Genomic DNA, 16,093 nt, shown 5'->3' with positions numbered 1-16,093 from the left:
CAAAAATGATTAGCTTTATATTGTGTTAAACAATCAATTTCGCTGAAACTTTTTTTTGCAATTTTCTCCCCTTGGCAAAAATAGCAAAAATTAATATGTTTACAGTATAAATTAAGTAAAACAAACCAGTCCAGAAAAAAAGGGATTGCACTTTCACTTTACAAGGTTGTACAATACTCTTTCTAAGAGTTGACTTTTTCATTCAAACTCACAATCATGGACTTTCAATTTACGATACATATATCATTAGGGTCTACCATACAAGTATATAATTATAACAAAAGACACAATTTACAATATTGCCATGATCTACATTTGCATGCGATTGTGAGGGAAGCAAAGTCCAAAAGGGGAGAAAAAGGAGGGCAGGTGTTTGACTGAGCATTCTACAGTACACACCAAGAACCAACAATAAGATAATAACAAAAAACTTTCAACATTAAAGGGGATACTAATAAAAACACCAGTATAAAATGTAATAACAGTGAAGCTTCACTGAAAATGTCATTCTTTAGTTTTGTGCCAGGGGAGATAATTTGATCAGAATGTATTGTGAAAAAGTACAATTTTAACTATAATTGAAACAATGCCTTTCCTATATTACCATGTAATGGATTTGTAAAATGCATGTTATCACCAAATTTGGTAACAAAATAAATTAGACCAGATAATGATCTTTAATACCACTTTTTATCATTTCCAATATTGAACACTGGTATATCTAGAGATGGCCAGCCACCTCTGTATTCTATGAAAGCTTTAAAATAAGCATCCTTATATTAAGGAGGTAGACCTAGGGTAAGGGACATAACTCTTAAAAATCATTGGAATGTTTGTATTCAGCATTTTACATCAATCATGTAAACATCTAATTAACTTGGATTCATATTATTCTGCTTCAAACAAAGGCTTGAGAGGCTTTGGTGAAACTGAGTATGATGCAAACAAATCACTGATTTCATGAGTTATGTCCCTTACCCTAGGTCTACCTCCTTAAACTGTACACAATTTGAAAATATCTATAAAGTAACCTACTATATAGCAGGAAATTTGTGAGGCTCTAATTTTTACTGTAATCACAAGGTTTGAGAAATCATAAAAAAAAATTACAAATATAATTCCAGATATATTTTACATTCAACATCTGTTCCATTAAATCTGAAGACATAAAAAATAAACAGCCCAAAATATTTAATACCCCTATTCATAGAGCGAACCGTGAAATTTGGCACGCATTGAAATTACTCACTATAAGGTATTTAACTTACTCCCATACAATACCATACTTTTAATTGGTATGGTTTAAAAATTTTATTAGCAAGTGTTAACAGTTAGAAAATATGAACAATAAGTAAGCGTTAACAAATCAGAATAATTCCAAATGTACACAATTCACACCACTAGCCCATTCCAAGTTAATCTTTCGGTTCTCAAGCAATTTTACATGGGGAAAAAAATTTTAAAAAAGGATACTAAGGCATTTCTTTTCACTGTTCAATTGATCCAAAATATGATTTTTTTACACTGATGTCAACGGCCAGAAAAAAAATAAGTGAAAGGTATTTTTTGTCTTGATATACCAAAAGAAATGGTAGCCATGCAAATTCAAATGATATAAGAAAGGGGCTAAAAACCCAAAAAATGACATTAACATGGTCTTACTGAATTAGCAGGTTTAAACAGTTAGTAATATTAATAAGTACACTATATTCACCATACCCAGAAAATCTTTAATTGGCACATATAAAGCAATATAAATTTGGGAAAATATTTATGGCACGAAAATTTCCCAAAAATTGCAGCCGCAATTGAGCACAAAAAATGGTAACTTGAAACTGATCATCAATTTGTCTTCAAGACATTTGAGCAGCTATTACAGTGACTTCTATTTTCAAAATCCGGATCTGAAATAGCGGAATTCAGCTAAAAGGTGGAAAAAATCATCCCTGCAAATAATAAAATTGAAACACAAAATAATCAAACTTGACCTATATTTTTTTGGTCAACACAATGGTGCAAAAGTTTGACTTTATTTGTAGCACACGCATCCACAGTGGACAACAATTTGGAGCATAGGTGACCACAGTGGGCAACTATTTGATATGGAGGTTGGGGCAGGTGCTTGGAATTATTCTTCAGATCAAAATAATCATTTTACCAATATCTTTAAGATTAGAATGTTTTTTTTTTAGCTTTCAAGATAAAAATGGTTTTTTTTTTCAGCTTTCAAGATTAAAATGTTTTATTTTAAATTCTTCCAAGCACCACACCTTTATCCTGAAATTAAATGTGATGGATGAACAAGTAGACATGAGGTTCTCTACATAACATGCACTCTTCAAATGAGGATACAAAAAGATATGGCAGACAGTCAGACAAATCAGATGGGCAATTATAAAAACCTGTCACTATTTTACCTAAATGCATCATGAAAATTACAGTTTACTGGTAAATGTGCACTAGCTATTAGTTACTTTTTGAGTATTTAATTTGAACATTCCATTATAAAAACTATACAAGAAGAAGAAATGCTGAATCTATCACTTATAATAATCACAGACCGAAATGGGCAAAGCTAAGCTTGGCATTCCCAATATTAGTACATTTGGCACTGAAACACATATGTTCCGGATTAAAAAATGACAATAAATAATGGCTAAGTATGTACCAACTTCTGTCAGAATCCATTTGAAAATTTAGACTCTACAGGATCTTACAGGTGCCAGATGGATTTTGGCCTGGCTTTAATTTTCTTGACTAGGAATGATCATTACGCAACAGGACTTGCCTTAATTAGAAATGGGCATCCTCTTCATTATTTACATTACAGATAGTTACTTATGGTTCACATATCTAAATACACTGAGTCATTTATAGTTCACATATGTAATTACACAGTTGTTTATAGTTTACACATGTAACTACACATATTTGTTTGTCATTGACAATGTAACTACACATAACTGTTTGTGGTTGACACATGTAACTACACATAATAGTTTGTGGTCTACATATGTAACTACAAAAAGCTATTTGATGGTTCACATATGTACTACACAGTTGTTTACAGTTCACATACTTAAGTAGCTCTCCAGCTAAGAATCATGCAAAATGTGACTGATGGTTGGAAAGTCAACATATTTTTATTTTTGCCATTTTGTTTAAAATGTTATATTTAACAGGAATTAACATGTGGTTTTTCATATAACCCATGCTCTCGGGAGATAAAATTTATGTAGAATGTACTGTAGAATTCAAAATTAAATTTTGAGATAACTCTATAAATGACACTTAAATACAATAGAAACTGTTGGATTTTCTATGTAGATTATCTCCTAAGAGCAGATAGATTGGAATGAATAATTATTCATTTCAACACAAAGACCTAAAAAACAACTTAATAATAAAAATAAAAATGTGTAGCCTTTTTTAGGTGTTTCACATTAAACAGAATTTGCATGGTTCTTACAAAGACTTCTATTTACCTACACAGAGTTAGTTATGGTTTATACATGTAACTAAAATTGTTTACTGCTAACACATGTAACTACACAGTTATTCACACCATGAAGTATATTTATGCCTCACATATGTACTTATAACTAGAATTGTTTATAGTTTACATATGTAGTTTACATATATATAAGGCAGATTTCATTTTTGCTAGTGTTACATGGACAGAAAATTCAATTTTATGTCCCTCAAAATAAAAAAAGATATATATGATCACTTTTCTTGCTTTTTCCTCAGTTTACAGCTGACTAAAAGATTCATATGTATGAAGACAATTTTCTGGGGTCAAAATTTGTTTGTCTTAAAGTTAAATTGCTTCAAAACATACCACCATGTAAAAATTCCATGTCGGCACCATGAAGTATATTTAGTAAGAACTGAATACATGAAATAAATTTCATTGAAGACTAGGTATATCAATGAAGTAAATATAACTATTTTTTTTTCATGTTGCATTCAAAAGTTGGAAAAAAAGAAATGAATTAAACGGAGACAGAAAAAAAGGTCAAAAGCTATTTTTTTTCTTCTAAAATGCAAATTAAAGACTTTGGTATTTCGTCCAGGTAACATTAGCAAGAATGAAATCTGCCATAAATACATATACCATAGTTGCTTACACATTTTAAAGATCTGAATATTATCCAATTCCTGATTGGCAAAAATTTTAAAATAATATACACAAAAAGGAAATGCTGATTTAAGAAGTGAAAAAAAAATGAGGCAATTTGATTGTTCAAACAAACAAATAAATAAATACATAAATAAATAAAAATGACTGATTGTATGCACAATAAAAAAAATGTATCAATACAAAAAAAGAACAAGAAATAGATGTTAACAAGATATGCATCTGATTAAGAAGAAAAAAAGATAAGTTTCTTGATTGCATCTACTGCCCCCTTCTTTTAGATATTTGGATTAATAAATAGGCAACTTGAACTATCAACTTTTGTACATGCAAATGAAAATAAAATAACCGTTAAATGTTGTTACATAATTGAAAACTATGTAATCCAAACCTTGATCAAACTGGGGACCAGTTCAAACCAGATTTCTTCTGAAGTTCCTTCACATTAATTTCAATACATTTTGACATTGTTTAAATCAAACACCTTCCTAAACCAAACAATTCATTCAGTCCAAAAGAGGTTTGGTTTAGACAGGTTTCACTGATAAAAACAAGAAATTGGAACATGACCTTTAACACCAAACACCTTCCTAAACTAAACAATTCATTCAGTCCAACAGAGGTTTAGTTTAGACAGGTTTCACTGATAACAACAAGAAATTGGAACATGATCTTTAACAACAAATACCTTCCTAAACTAAACAATTCATTCAGTCCCAAAGAGATTTGGTCTAGACAGGTTTCACTGATAAAAACAATAAACTCAAACATCATGAGAATGTGACCTTTAACCTATGTTCCTCAGATCCTGATTACATAGATATAATAAATGCATGATTTAGGAAAAATGGTCATTACCCTTTGCCCTTAAAATACCAAAAAAAAAAAAAACATTATTCAAATCACATCAGAAAATAAGTTCAAACACACATTAATAATAATATTGCCATTTGCAAAGTGTCAATTTAACTTGAAGAGACAAAAAAACATATAAACAGACACATAATTTTGTGAAATATTAAAATAAGACATAATATGTAAAGTACAAAATATTTTAACAATCCTTTTTATTATGATTTGGTCTCAAACTTTTTTTCACATTATTTAAAATGTTAACTACATGTATATATAATTATTGTTGTTAAATAAAATTTTGTGTACTGAGAATTTGTTTTTCCTACCATCTTCATGCTTGCTAATAATGGCAAAGGCAAAAGAGGATCCATAAAAGCATCCCATCGCCCCTGTTCCTTTATCTAAATCGTCCTTATTTCTTTGCTCATTGTCCCTGTTCCTTTATCCATGATAATAAGCATCATACCACAATTCACCAGACTTCTTCAATGAGCTGGAAATAATTCATTAAAGTTAATCATACATGACTCAGCGTTTTTCTCAAAAATTTGTGTAGGCATGGTGTTATTTATGTATTTTGAGAGAACTAAAATGTCACATAAAGTTAAATTGGAGGCACCCCACCTTGACATGAGGGCAATATATTTCCTTAAACCTATGATAAAGAGCATTTACCCTACTAGTGTTCTATTGTTCAAGTATTGTAAATGAATGCCAAAAACAACAAGAAGATGAATGTTCTTTTGTTCAAGTATTGCAAATGAATGCCAAAAACAATAAGAAGATGAATGTTCTTTTGTTCAAGTATTGCAAATGAATGCAAAAACAACAAGAAGATGAAATCATGGTACAGCTCCATGTTAAATTGTTCTAATTAGTTCAATTAATTCATGGATTTGTGGTACCAACAATTCATGTTTTTGGCCAAATGTAGGACTTTTATGTACACGTCCACATAAAATTCAGACACTGGCAAATGTAGAGGTGATTTGTGGTGTAGAAAAACCCATCAAACAGTTGTTGCTTTTTTGGTCTACGTATATCATAGTTTTAAGTAACAATACATGCAACAGTCCTTTCTGTAAGCAGATCTGCACTTCTGAGAAAACCATAAATTGATTTCCCACCAAAATCAACCAAGAACAATAACTCTTGCAAAAAGCTAATTTCATGTACAATCTGTATATAATTTTTATCTCTAAAGTGCAAGAACCAAATGACAAACTAAGACCTAAATATCACAATAAGGGCAAGGAAACTCTCAGCGTCAGTTCATGCAAAACTTGACCAAGTATCTAGATTGACAAATTTTCTTCTTACTATCCCTGTAATATATTCATACAGAGAGTTTGACTGAAATTCACCTGACAAAATATTTATTACAAATTTTGTGTAATATTCATATCTCTGAAGCAATTGTTGCACCTTCATATTCTTAAACTAAATTTAATGTTTTTTGTGATATCAATAAAGTTCAGACTAAAATTATTTCATGAATTTTAATATAATGACAGCAGTTACAACTCAGTCACATTTTTGCAGTAATAAATATATTGCATTAATTTCTATATCTATCATATTATACCCACCTAATGACGCTGCCAAATGCACCAAGTAAGGGAAGATTAATGTACTCGATGTTGTGCTTCTTACAGAGTGATTTCACTAGTGGCGCCACCTTGTAAAGGTTATGGCGAGGCATTGTTGGGAACAAGCTAGAAGATGGAAAAATTCAAGTTAATGACATGAGGGTACAGAAATTACATTTGTATGTAAAAAAGAACTGTCTAGCAATACATGATACTAAAACCATAAGTGCTTATAATTTTCAAAATTCTCTGCTTATATTTCTTTAAAAGTATGGTATAAAATTAACTTTCCCACGACAGAAATTGATTTAAAAAACTTACATGTGTAAATTTAACAAAGCTAAATTACACAGTGCACCCTGTACATCTAAATCTTGAATCATATATGAATTCATCCATGTCCTTTTCTGTTTATCATTTGTTTCAACAGCTTAAATGAATTTCAAAATCAATTATACATACAAATGTACAATTAAATAGGGAGAGGGGTTAGGGTCAGTCAAATTATACAAAGTTATACTTTTTGTATAAAATTTCTACACCTAATCAAAAATTAAGTCTTCCACGTTAATCATGCTGAAATTCACAAAATCACAAAAGATCATATTTAACAGACCATTCAAAACATACTAGTTTCTCAAGCCATTTTTGAAGTAAATCACTGAAGGAAGCATTTCTTTTTATCTTTTTACTGGTCCCCAAAAGTAAAATGGGTGCTTTTTAAAATTACATTGTTTATAATCAGAAAAACCACGAGAGAGGTGTTTTTTATTCATTGTTATGGCGATAAAAGGGGGTAATAAAAATTAAATCAGTCTCATAAGAGACAAGGAAGTGCCTAAACCAAGGGAGTACATGTAATTTCACTTGGCCTTATATGCAAATATTATGATGGTATGACTGAAAACTAACATGATAGAAACAGTTTCTAAGAATGTTACTTACTGATGCTCAATCTGGAAATTTAGATGTCCAGTGAACCAGTCGTTGAAAAGACCCTGCTCAACATTACATGTAGATACCAGTTGAGATGTAAACCAGTCATCACCTCTGTCAAGGTCAACCTTCATTGGAATGTGACTCATCTGTGTTACCCAGGTAAACCAATGGCTCTCAATAAATCTGATAAAAATTGGATGACTTTTTTCATTAACGATTGTTGGTTTGATTTTAAACAAATTAATTCCACACTGACAAATGTAACGAAATAATTAGAAAACTCAGAATTTATAACAATATTTATATATTTCTACTAAAGTGAATAATATAACTTGATGGAGCAAGTGTAATTGTACAAGTTAAAGTTTCTTTTTCAATTTAAAATTTCAGTATTCACAAGTGGGACCTTCTGCATAATGACAAATTGAGATCCCTTTCAGAGCATTTTGCAAAAGAATTTTCATCATGCACATGTTTATACGATGCCCAATCTATAGATAAAGTGTCATCAAGTTCCATTCAATAGTTTAGTAAGAAATGCACTTAAAAGGTACATGGATGTTGGAAGAGATTCATACTTATCCCATATTCAGCTGTGTATCAACTGTCAATATCTTAAAATTATCTAGATTTCCATAATATCATACTCACCTAATGAACATGTAAAACCCAAATGTGCCCCATCCACCAAAATACTGTGTGTACAGATAGAAGTATCGGAAAAAGAAGGTCACAGTCATAAACAGATCCTGAAAAACAAGGTCATGAAGGTTGGCAGGTGTAACTGAAAGGTGACAAAGTCTTAAGCCAGGGACACCTGATAACAAACTGGTACTTTTGAAATGGAAAAATGATTTTTGATGTCTTGAACTGTTATGTGAGTTTCTATTTTACCAAGGTGCCAAAAAACTCAAGAATGTTCGACCTTGACTGAAGTAAGTTCTGAATATAGTAACTAGGTTAGGTCTTAAAAAAAATTGTTATGTTTCCTGTCACCATGACAACCCTCTACCTAAACGTTTTTATTTGTAAATTTGAAAAAAAAATTGAAGCCTGCTGACTGTCTTATAGAAAAAAAAGAAAAAAAAGCCAAAGATCTTTTTTTCTATCCTAGATGAAAAAAAAAGAGTTAGAAATACTGGTTGTTTATACATAGAATTGATTATAAACACACATATGAGTATGCTCCTCGCAATGGACTAAGTCTATTACAGGTTTAACCTTTGTGGATTTGGTTTTTATTGTCCTTTCTGAGTTTGGTGCCACACTTTATTTCATTTCAAAATTAAAAAAAAATAAAATAGAAATTTACAAAAAATCCCTACCTACTGACCCTACAAAACTTTAGATGGATGAACGGAAACACAACATTATTTTTTTTTCTGCCTACACAAAACTTCATTCTTTATTACATTGAATTTCAAAGTTCAATTTATAGAGAAACTTAATATGATGAAACATGTCTAAACTGAACCTTGAATAATCCTAAAACCTATCTAAACCGAGCCTTGAATAATCCTAAAAACTGTCTATACCGAGCCTTGAATAATCCTAAAACCTATCTAAACCGAACCTTGAATAATCCTAAAACCTGTTTATACCGAGCCTTGAATAATCCTAAAATCTGTCTAAACCAAACCTTGAATAATCCTAAAACCTATCTAAACTGAATCTTTAATAATCCTAAAACCTATCTAAACTGAATCTTGAATAATCTTAAAACCTGTCTATACCACACACTTTTGCATCAATTAAAATAGTTTTTTCAAAAAGGGGTCTGTTTAGACAGGTTTCACAGTATCTGATCACTTACTTCTATTTTATACTGCATATGCAAATGATACATTGCTTACTGTACAGAAAATAATTTTGGTGGGTGCCAAATTTCACAATTTGTTCTTTTTGAAAAAGGGTATTAAATTTTCACAGTCTTTATTTCTTTTCATTTCAGATCTAATAGAATAAAAATTACTTGAAAAATATCTGGACTCAAATTTAGAGAGGTTTCACTTTAATGAATATAGCAAAAATTAAAACCTTGCGAAACTAATGTAAAAGTATTTTAATTCGTGGATACCAATTTTCTTGGATTAGGGAAGAAACACAAGTTTGTGAATTCTTGAATTAATGTTTTGAGGTATTCAGTATACACATCAATAAGTCTCTCTGTTCGTTGGGAACCAAATTTCGTGGTTTGGCCTACTCACAAAAACGACAACAAATGGTACCCCACGAACAATTGTACTTTCACAGTATATTCTTTTGCTCGGACCATATTTATCTTAATACTCACCAACCAATCTCTTCTTTTAAAGACAAACAAAATATTCTCGTAATGGAAATAAAGTGGTAATAACAGAGGAGGCATAGCTGAAAAATAAAACCAATCATATATAGAAAAAATCCGCCTATTTCATAAAGATTGTTCTAAAATGTAGTATTTGGGATTTGTACTAATACTGGGACTAACTGGCCATTCTTATCTTGGATTTTTTTGTTTTACACATTTATGATGTGAGGGTATAATGACTTCAGTCATAAATACTATAACTGCATAAAAACCCAAATACTTATTTGATCTTATATCAAAATGCCTTCGTGCACTATATAATATCATGATTATACACAAAATATATTAGATTTTTTCAATCCTTGTTTAAAGCCCACATAAGTGCCTTCCACAAATAATTTTTGTGAAAGGAGCATGTTTCTGGTGATTTTTCATTGCTGTAATCTAATTTTGTTGATTTCAGATGTTTATCCACTATTTCTTGAGTTGTCTGCTGTGCCTGCAGCATAATACTTGGTAAGAAATAAATGAATTTGCCTATTGTGAAGGAGTATCATCTTCTGTTACCATGGATTTTATTAGTTTAGTAGTTAGGGCCTTTCATAGCTTACTTGAAGGTGTGTTTACTCTTATTCAATACCTTTTGGTGATCACTGTAAGTATTTACCATTTTTATGGGAGTTATATAATGGTGCATTTGTTGCGATTCACCGTATCTGTTCCTTTTTCTATTCTTTGCAATATTCTTACCCTTCTAGTCTGCCCGAATTCCCAGGCAAAAAAACCACTGTCCCAGAAGTGTAACTGGTAGGCAATTGATACTTACTTAAGAAGAAATATTTATGTTGATAATTATATGGCATAACCCCTTTCTTCTTCTTGCCCCAAGTGACAGGTATTTTGTCCCCAAGAAGGAATAGGTAAGCAATGTCTATATCTGGGTCCTTCTTTGCTATATTAGGTTTCGCATGATGTTGAAAATGGCGGAAGTTCCACCAATGTGATGAGGCACCCTGTAAGAATAATGAAATAAATTGTTTGTAATATCACATCCTGGTAAAAGACCACAATTAACATGAGTAATTCCCCAGGATTTTCATTGTACATGTATATGAATACAGTTCCAACTTTGGTAGTAGGAACCTTCCTAATTTGTTCACATTTTAGTGGAAACTAATTTACTGAAGTTTTGCCTCTAATTGGTAGAAAATAGGTCAAAATTCAAGAGGTTTTTTTTTATTTCACAATTCTGACTACAAGTTGTGATTTGTTTCAGTGGAAGAAGGTTAAAATTTACATGTAGGACTTTTAACTCAGTTCATTTGTCATGTTTACCCCATCTCCTGGACATATAAATTAATTTCTGACAATGAAGGTACATTTTTCTGAAATTAATATATACATGTAAAATCTTGCTTGTAGGTATCTTTAGAACAGAGAAGTTTTATTCTGGTTTCAGTCAGGAATATTTTTAATCTGCTCAAAAGTGTATATTGAAATGCATTTGAAAATTAATTGTGGTCTCTTGCCAGGTACACATCTACCATTGCTCTATGAGAGTCTACCTATGAGTTTGGTATTTATAAAGGGCAGTAACTCCTGAAAATAACTTGAACTATAAATAGGATCATCACCAATTAAATACTTTATCTCATTTAAGAAAACTGATGTTAAGTAGGTATTAGGTTATTGAACAGAACCATTTTATGGTTGATAGATACCCAGACACTTGTGGCTTTGAGCTGACATTGGTCTATAGTATTTTTTTACATATGAAACTGCATGATGTTTTGTTCTATTTGGTTCTAATGAAATCTTGAAATTAAATTTTCACATTTCTTCACTTTGGACTGTTTGAAATAAGGGCTTTTCTGCATGCTTGTCAAAGAAAAAATACACATAATGTATATGTATTTTTTGTTTGACAACTACTCCTGAGATCTAGTTGTCCTTACTACACTGTATTACACTGTAGTAAGGACAATTAGATCTCAGAAGTAGTTTGGATTTCTTTGAAATGTAAAAATATCAAAATTTTATCCCACAGCAAATATGGAGAGATAAATTTCGTTTAATTTGATGGCATAATTTACAATAACTATGGTACCTAGTATACTGAGCAACCTTTAGCAAATGCAAATCTTATACTAAATCAGGGGAAAATATTGAACTCAAAATTACCTTTATATGGCCTATAACTATGTGATGGAGGAATTTATTGAGTTTATGACTATGAAACACAGAATTATGTCCATAGTCATGCTGCGACCATCCTGCCTGTGCCTGAAAGTAAAAAATTGCATGAGTCCACATGATTAGACCTGAATGAATCAATATAACAAATCCAAATTAAGATAGTAACAGACTAATTACAAAATCGGATTCAATTAGGGCTTAATTATCAAAAGGTGAAATGTATGTATCAATCATATGGGATTTTGTTGTAAAAAAATCGAACGCCCAATTATTTTTTTTTTCAATAGCATTAGCTGTTGGGATTCTGCAAAGCCTTTTCCAAATAGTGTATACTATGCATGCATGTATTTAAAAAAATAATAAACTTCTGTAAAATCAACTTATCATTTTACCTCAATACCTGGCTTAAGATCAATTACCTGAGCTGTTGCCAAAAGCAAAGCTGCAGCAAGGAATGAGAAGATGCTTGGTCCATAGTAAGACACAAGACAATAGGCAAACACTTCTAATATGATGATATGGGCTAGATGTAATGAGAAAAACCAAGGGTTGGTCTTAAGCAGACCACTGTCTTCTACATGCTTCCGTAATTCTCTAAAATCTTTCTTCAGTTCTGTCAGACTCTGAAAGACAGGAAAATAACAAGGAGTTTACAAATATTTGATTGGACATGTGAATATAATTTAAAGCTTAACCTGGAAGGAAAACTGAGCAAAAACTTCTCCCACTTGTCTTTGGCAGGGAAGTTTTTGCTTAAAATAACAAAAATAACAATTTCAATATTTTTCAAACAGAATTTACTAAAACTTCCCCTTGTCATCAATGTCTAAATTACATGTAATCCCTGATAATTTAAATAAAAACATTTAAATTTGAACAAAATGTCTTGGTTAAAAAGAATATTTGTCAAAATGGAACCATGTATTTAGTACCATACGACTTACATCTTCAGGGTTTCCAAGATCCCCAACATAAAGAGCTTTCATGAACTTCTGGACATATTCCTTGTCATTGTGGAAGGCCCGCCAAGCATCCTTAAAATAGATAACAAATAAAAATATGTTAAATAAAATGAGCTAGACTTTCTCAAAGTATGAAAGATCATATGAAAATGCATTGAGGTATAGAAAGACAGTTTATAAATACAAAATGTAAATGTATGCAGATGAAGGTTATATGATTGGACTTCTATCTGACATGACCTCCAATGGTATTAAAAATGTAAGCTAGAAGATCTCAGGAGTCCCAGGGTTCTCCATGACCCAAACATTGTGCAATTACGTGTATAAAGTCTTATGTTATAGGATTAAACATCAGCCATACAATTTTGAGGTCTTGTTGCTTGGACCAAAATATTGTTTCCAAGTAATACATAAAATAAAAACCAATTAATTGACAAATTATATATATGAAAGTATAATAATATATTTAAATAAGATTTTATAATAAAATGAGGAATGTGAAACCTCAAACAAATATGAAGAAATATAAGAATTCAAATACCCAAGTCCTTTCATAATTTTTGTCAGCCCTGTTAATATTAACTTCCAAAATGGTTATGATGTACAGTACCTGAACTGATCCATGCAACAAAAATTGTGAATAGTCATCGATTACTGATCAGTTTCCAATTAGCCATTGATCCGTCAAACCGATCGGTTGAACCAGTGGCAGTGTCAATTTTACACATATTTACATAATGCAAAAGAATTAAATATAATTTTGTAAATTTACTTGACATAAGCTCTATTTTTAACAGATTATTTGTCATTTTACATAACAAAACTGCAATCAGATTGGTCACCGGTTATCAATCCGTCAGCGATCAATCAGTCAGCAGTCATCTATCTGTCAAATTGTTGCGCAGATCCGTTCAAAGACTGTACCAATTATATGCTCTCTACTACGACTCCAGTTAGGTACGCTTCAAGTTCTTAATAAAAAAAAAATTCTGAATAGAAAATGCGTAAATTAATTTATTTGTTCTCACCGTTGCATCCTCGCCACTGAAATGACCCAAGATTTTTGCCCCTCCTGGATGCTTCTTCGCCCAAGTTGTGATGTTGTAAACTTTATTTTCGATGAGTAACCATCTGTCATCTGGTTTGTTGTGTTTCTTAAGCTCTTCATATGAAATAAATCGCGTTTTATTAGCAGAATACATCGCTTTCTGCTCTTTATCAGCCCCCATTGTTAACCGCACACAGCTGGTCCGATCACCGGTGTCGAGGTCGCCTGGGTGTTTATGACATTTCGATATAGCTTAAGACCTAAATTCAACTATAAAAGACAACGCGTAGTAATGCAAATCAAATAACTCACATACTTAACATTCACGACAAAAGTATTATCAACACATCAGATTATGAAATATTAGATAAACATCATACAAATGCATTTTTTCCTGATGCAATAGGTATAGTTTCGCTTTTTACCCTTTGACATTAAAGACGCTCTTCCAAGGAAACGCAAGTCACCTGATCGCAATTCTGTTTCCCGATCGGCCAAATACTGATGACTCAGTGGCATTCGAAAAAGAACTGTATCGAAAATTGAAATTGCGTCCCATGTGTTATTTCCTGAATGAAATGTAGAAAATTGTAAATAAAACGAACAAAATTTTACTGCGTCGGTAATTTTTTTTAAAGATAGTGTTTGTTTCACTTAAGTTCAATCTTTTCATTAATATTTCGTCTTCGTTCATGAATAAAAAATGATATTAGTTGAAAAGTGGTGAATTTTGCAACACAATACTTTCCATACTTTTTTTTTAGTAATCTTGTCTATTTCGTACTCGATGAACCACTCCGAATCCAGTCCACTTGAACTGAAGTAACTGATTATTTTTAATGTTCGTACTTTTGATGGTACTGTCATCCTTTACTATGTTCTGAGTTAGCTTTCAGTAACTGTGAGCGTTCTTTAATATGTTCTGAGCTAGCATCAGTAACTGTGAGTGTTCTTTAATATGTTCTGAGCTAGCTTTCAGTAACCGCGATCGAACATATCTTTAGGTAGATATCTCATTTCGTGTATATGGCGCCCGGTATGTAGAGGTAAATCCACGACAGCATTAGATGTTTGTTGTGTTATTGAGTGAATTTATGGTGTGCGTGTGTTTCTTGTTTCGGTTAATTTTTGGCCTACATTAAAGGGGTGTTTAAGGCCTTATAAAACTAGTTTGAACCCATCGCAGAATTTACGCGCCTGTCCTTAATGTGTTTTTGTGTCGTTTTATCATATCTTTCAGTTTGGTTTTGAAGAATCGCCATCGTTCTGTTACCAGGGCCATGATTTTATTACTTTCGTTGACGGGACCTTCCAGAAAAGTGTGTCTACACTTGTTGAAGAACTGGCCTAGGTTAAATTATAAAACTAGAAGACCTGTTTATCACAGGATTCCCGCCTCATTTGTTAGAAGTGATTTTTTTATTTTATTAAGAAATAAAATGTGTCTGTAAGACACTAATAATGCCCCCGCTCGCTAGATTTGCCAAATTAGGAACATGCTTATTTTTGTATGAAGACATGGTTTGCAGATTCAGAAATCCTTCAAAGGCTTATGTTACTCATGGTCTGAGGATCAATTTCGGGATCGGAAATTCCTAAATATATGTATATCTACATATTGTATCCTGGCCACATAGTGTCATGAAATTCTGTTTGGTAGCTAGTGTCAGACTAGTTGCGATAAGAAAAAGGGGACCGATGGACGTATTAATGGACACATAAAACATGTTAATACAAATCCCTAACTTTGTTGATTGGGATATATTTCTGACAAAAATAACAGTCTAACTATCACCCAGTTCCGTAATATTTCATGAAAATCAAGATTTTTTGGCCCTGCACACCTTCATCATGTGTAGAAATATCCGGTAAAAAATTTAGATGTAGTTCAAAAACTGTACGAGGAGATAACCGGACAAGCCATGATCCATATATTTCTGAGTAAAATGACAACGTGTAACTATTCCCAATTTCCGTAATATTTCACGAAAATCAAAATCCTTTGACCCAGCAGACCTTCATCATGTGTTGAAATATCCTGTGAAATATTTCAGATTTAGTTCAAAACCTGTA

At 31.7% G+C, this 16,093-nt stretch overlaps 1 protein-coding gene across 1 annotated transcript; it reads right to left on the bottom strand.

Annotated features, from left to right (window-relative positions):
• Positions 1–2,474: 2,474 nt before the first annotated feature.
• On the bottom strand, positions 2,475–14,251 carry LOC148599717 (acyl-CoA 6-desaturase-like). The gene is made up of 10 exons (XM_088557751.1): positions 14,001–14,251; positions 12,955–13,044; positions 12,430–12,633; positions 11,996–12,097; positions 10,641–10,827; positions 9,818–9,894; positions 8,176–8,273; positions 7,531–7,707; positions 6,586–6,711; positions 2,475–5,489 (listed from the first exon to the last, which is right to left on the bottom strand). Exons 1-10 carry the CDS (start codon positions 14,199–14,201, stop codon positions 5,438–5,440), a joined length of 1,314 nt encoding a protein of 437 aa, XP_088413877.1. The 5' UTR covers positions 14,202–14,251; the 3' UTR covers positions 2,475–5,437.
• Positions 14,252–16,093: the final 1,842 nt, after the last annotated feature.

This window comes from Perna viridis, chromosome 13 (genome assembly GCF_037379345.1).
Source record: "Perna viridis isolate PV_CMFRI_1.1 ecotype Kerala chromosome 13, ASM3737934v1, whole genome shotgun sequence".
Lineage (NCBI taxonomy): Eukaryota > Metazoa > Mollusca > Bivalvia > Mytilida > Mytilidae > Perna > Perna viridis.
The sequence above is the reverse complement of the archived record's forward strand: the minus strand, read 5'-3'. Positions and strand labels throughout refer to the sequence as shown.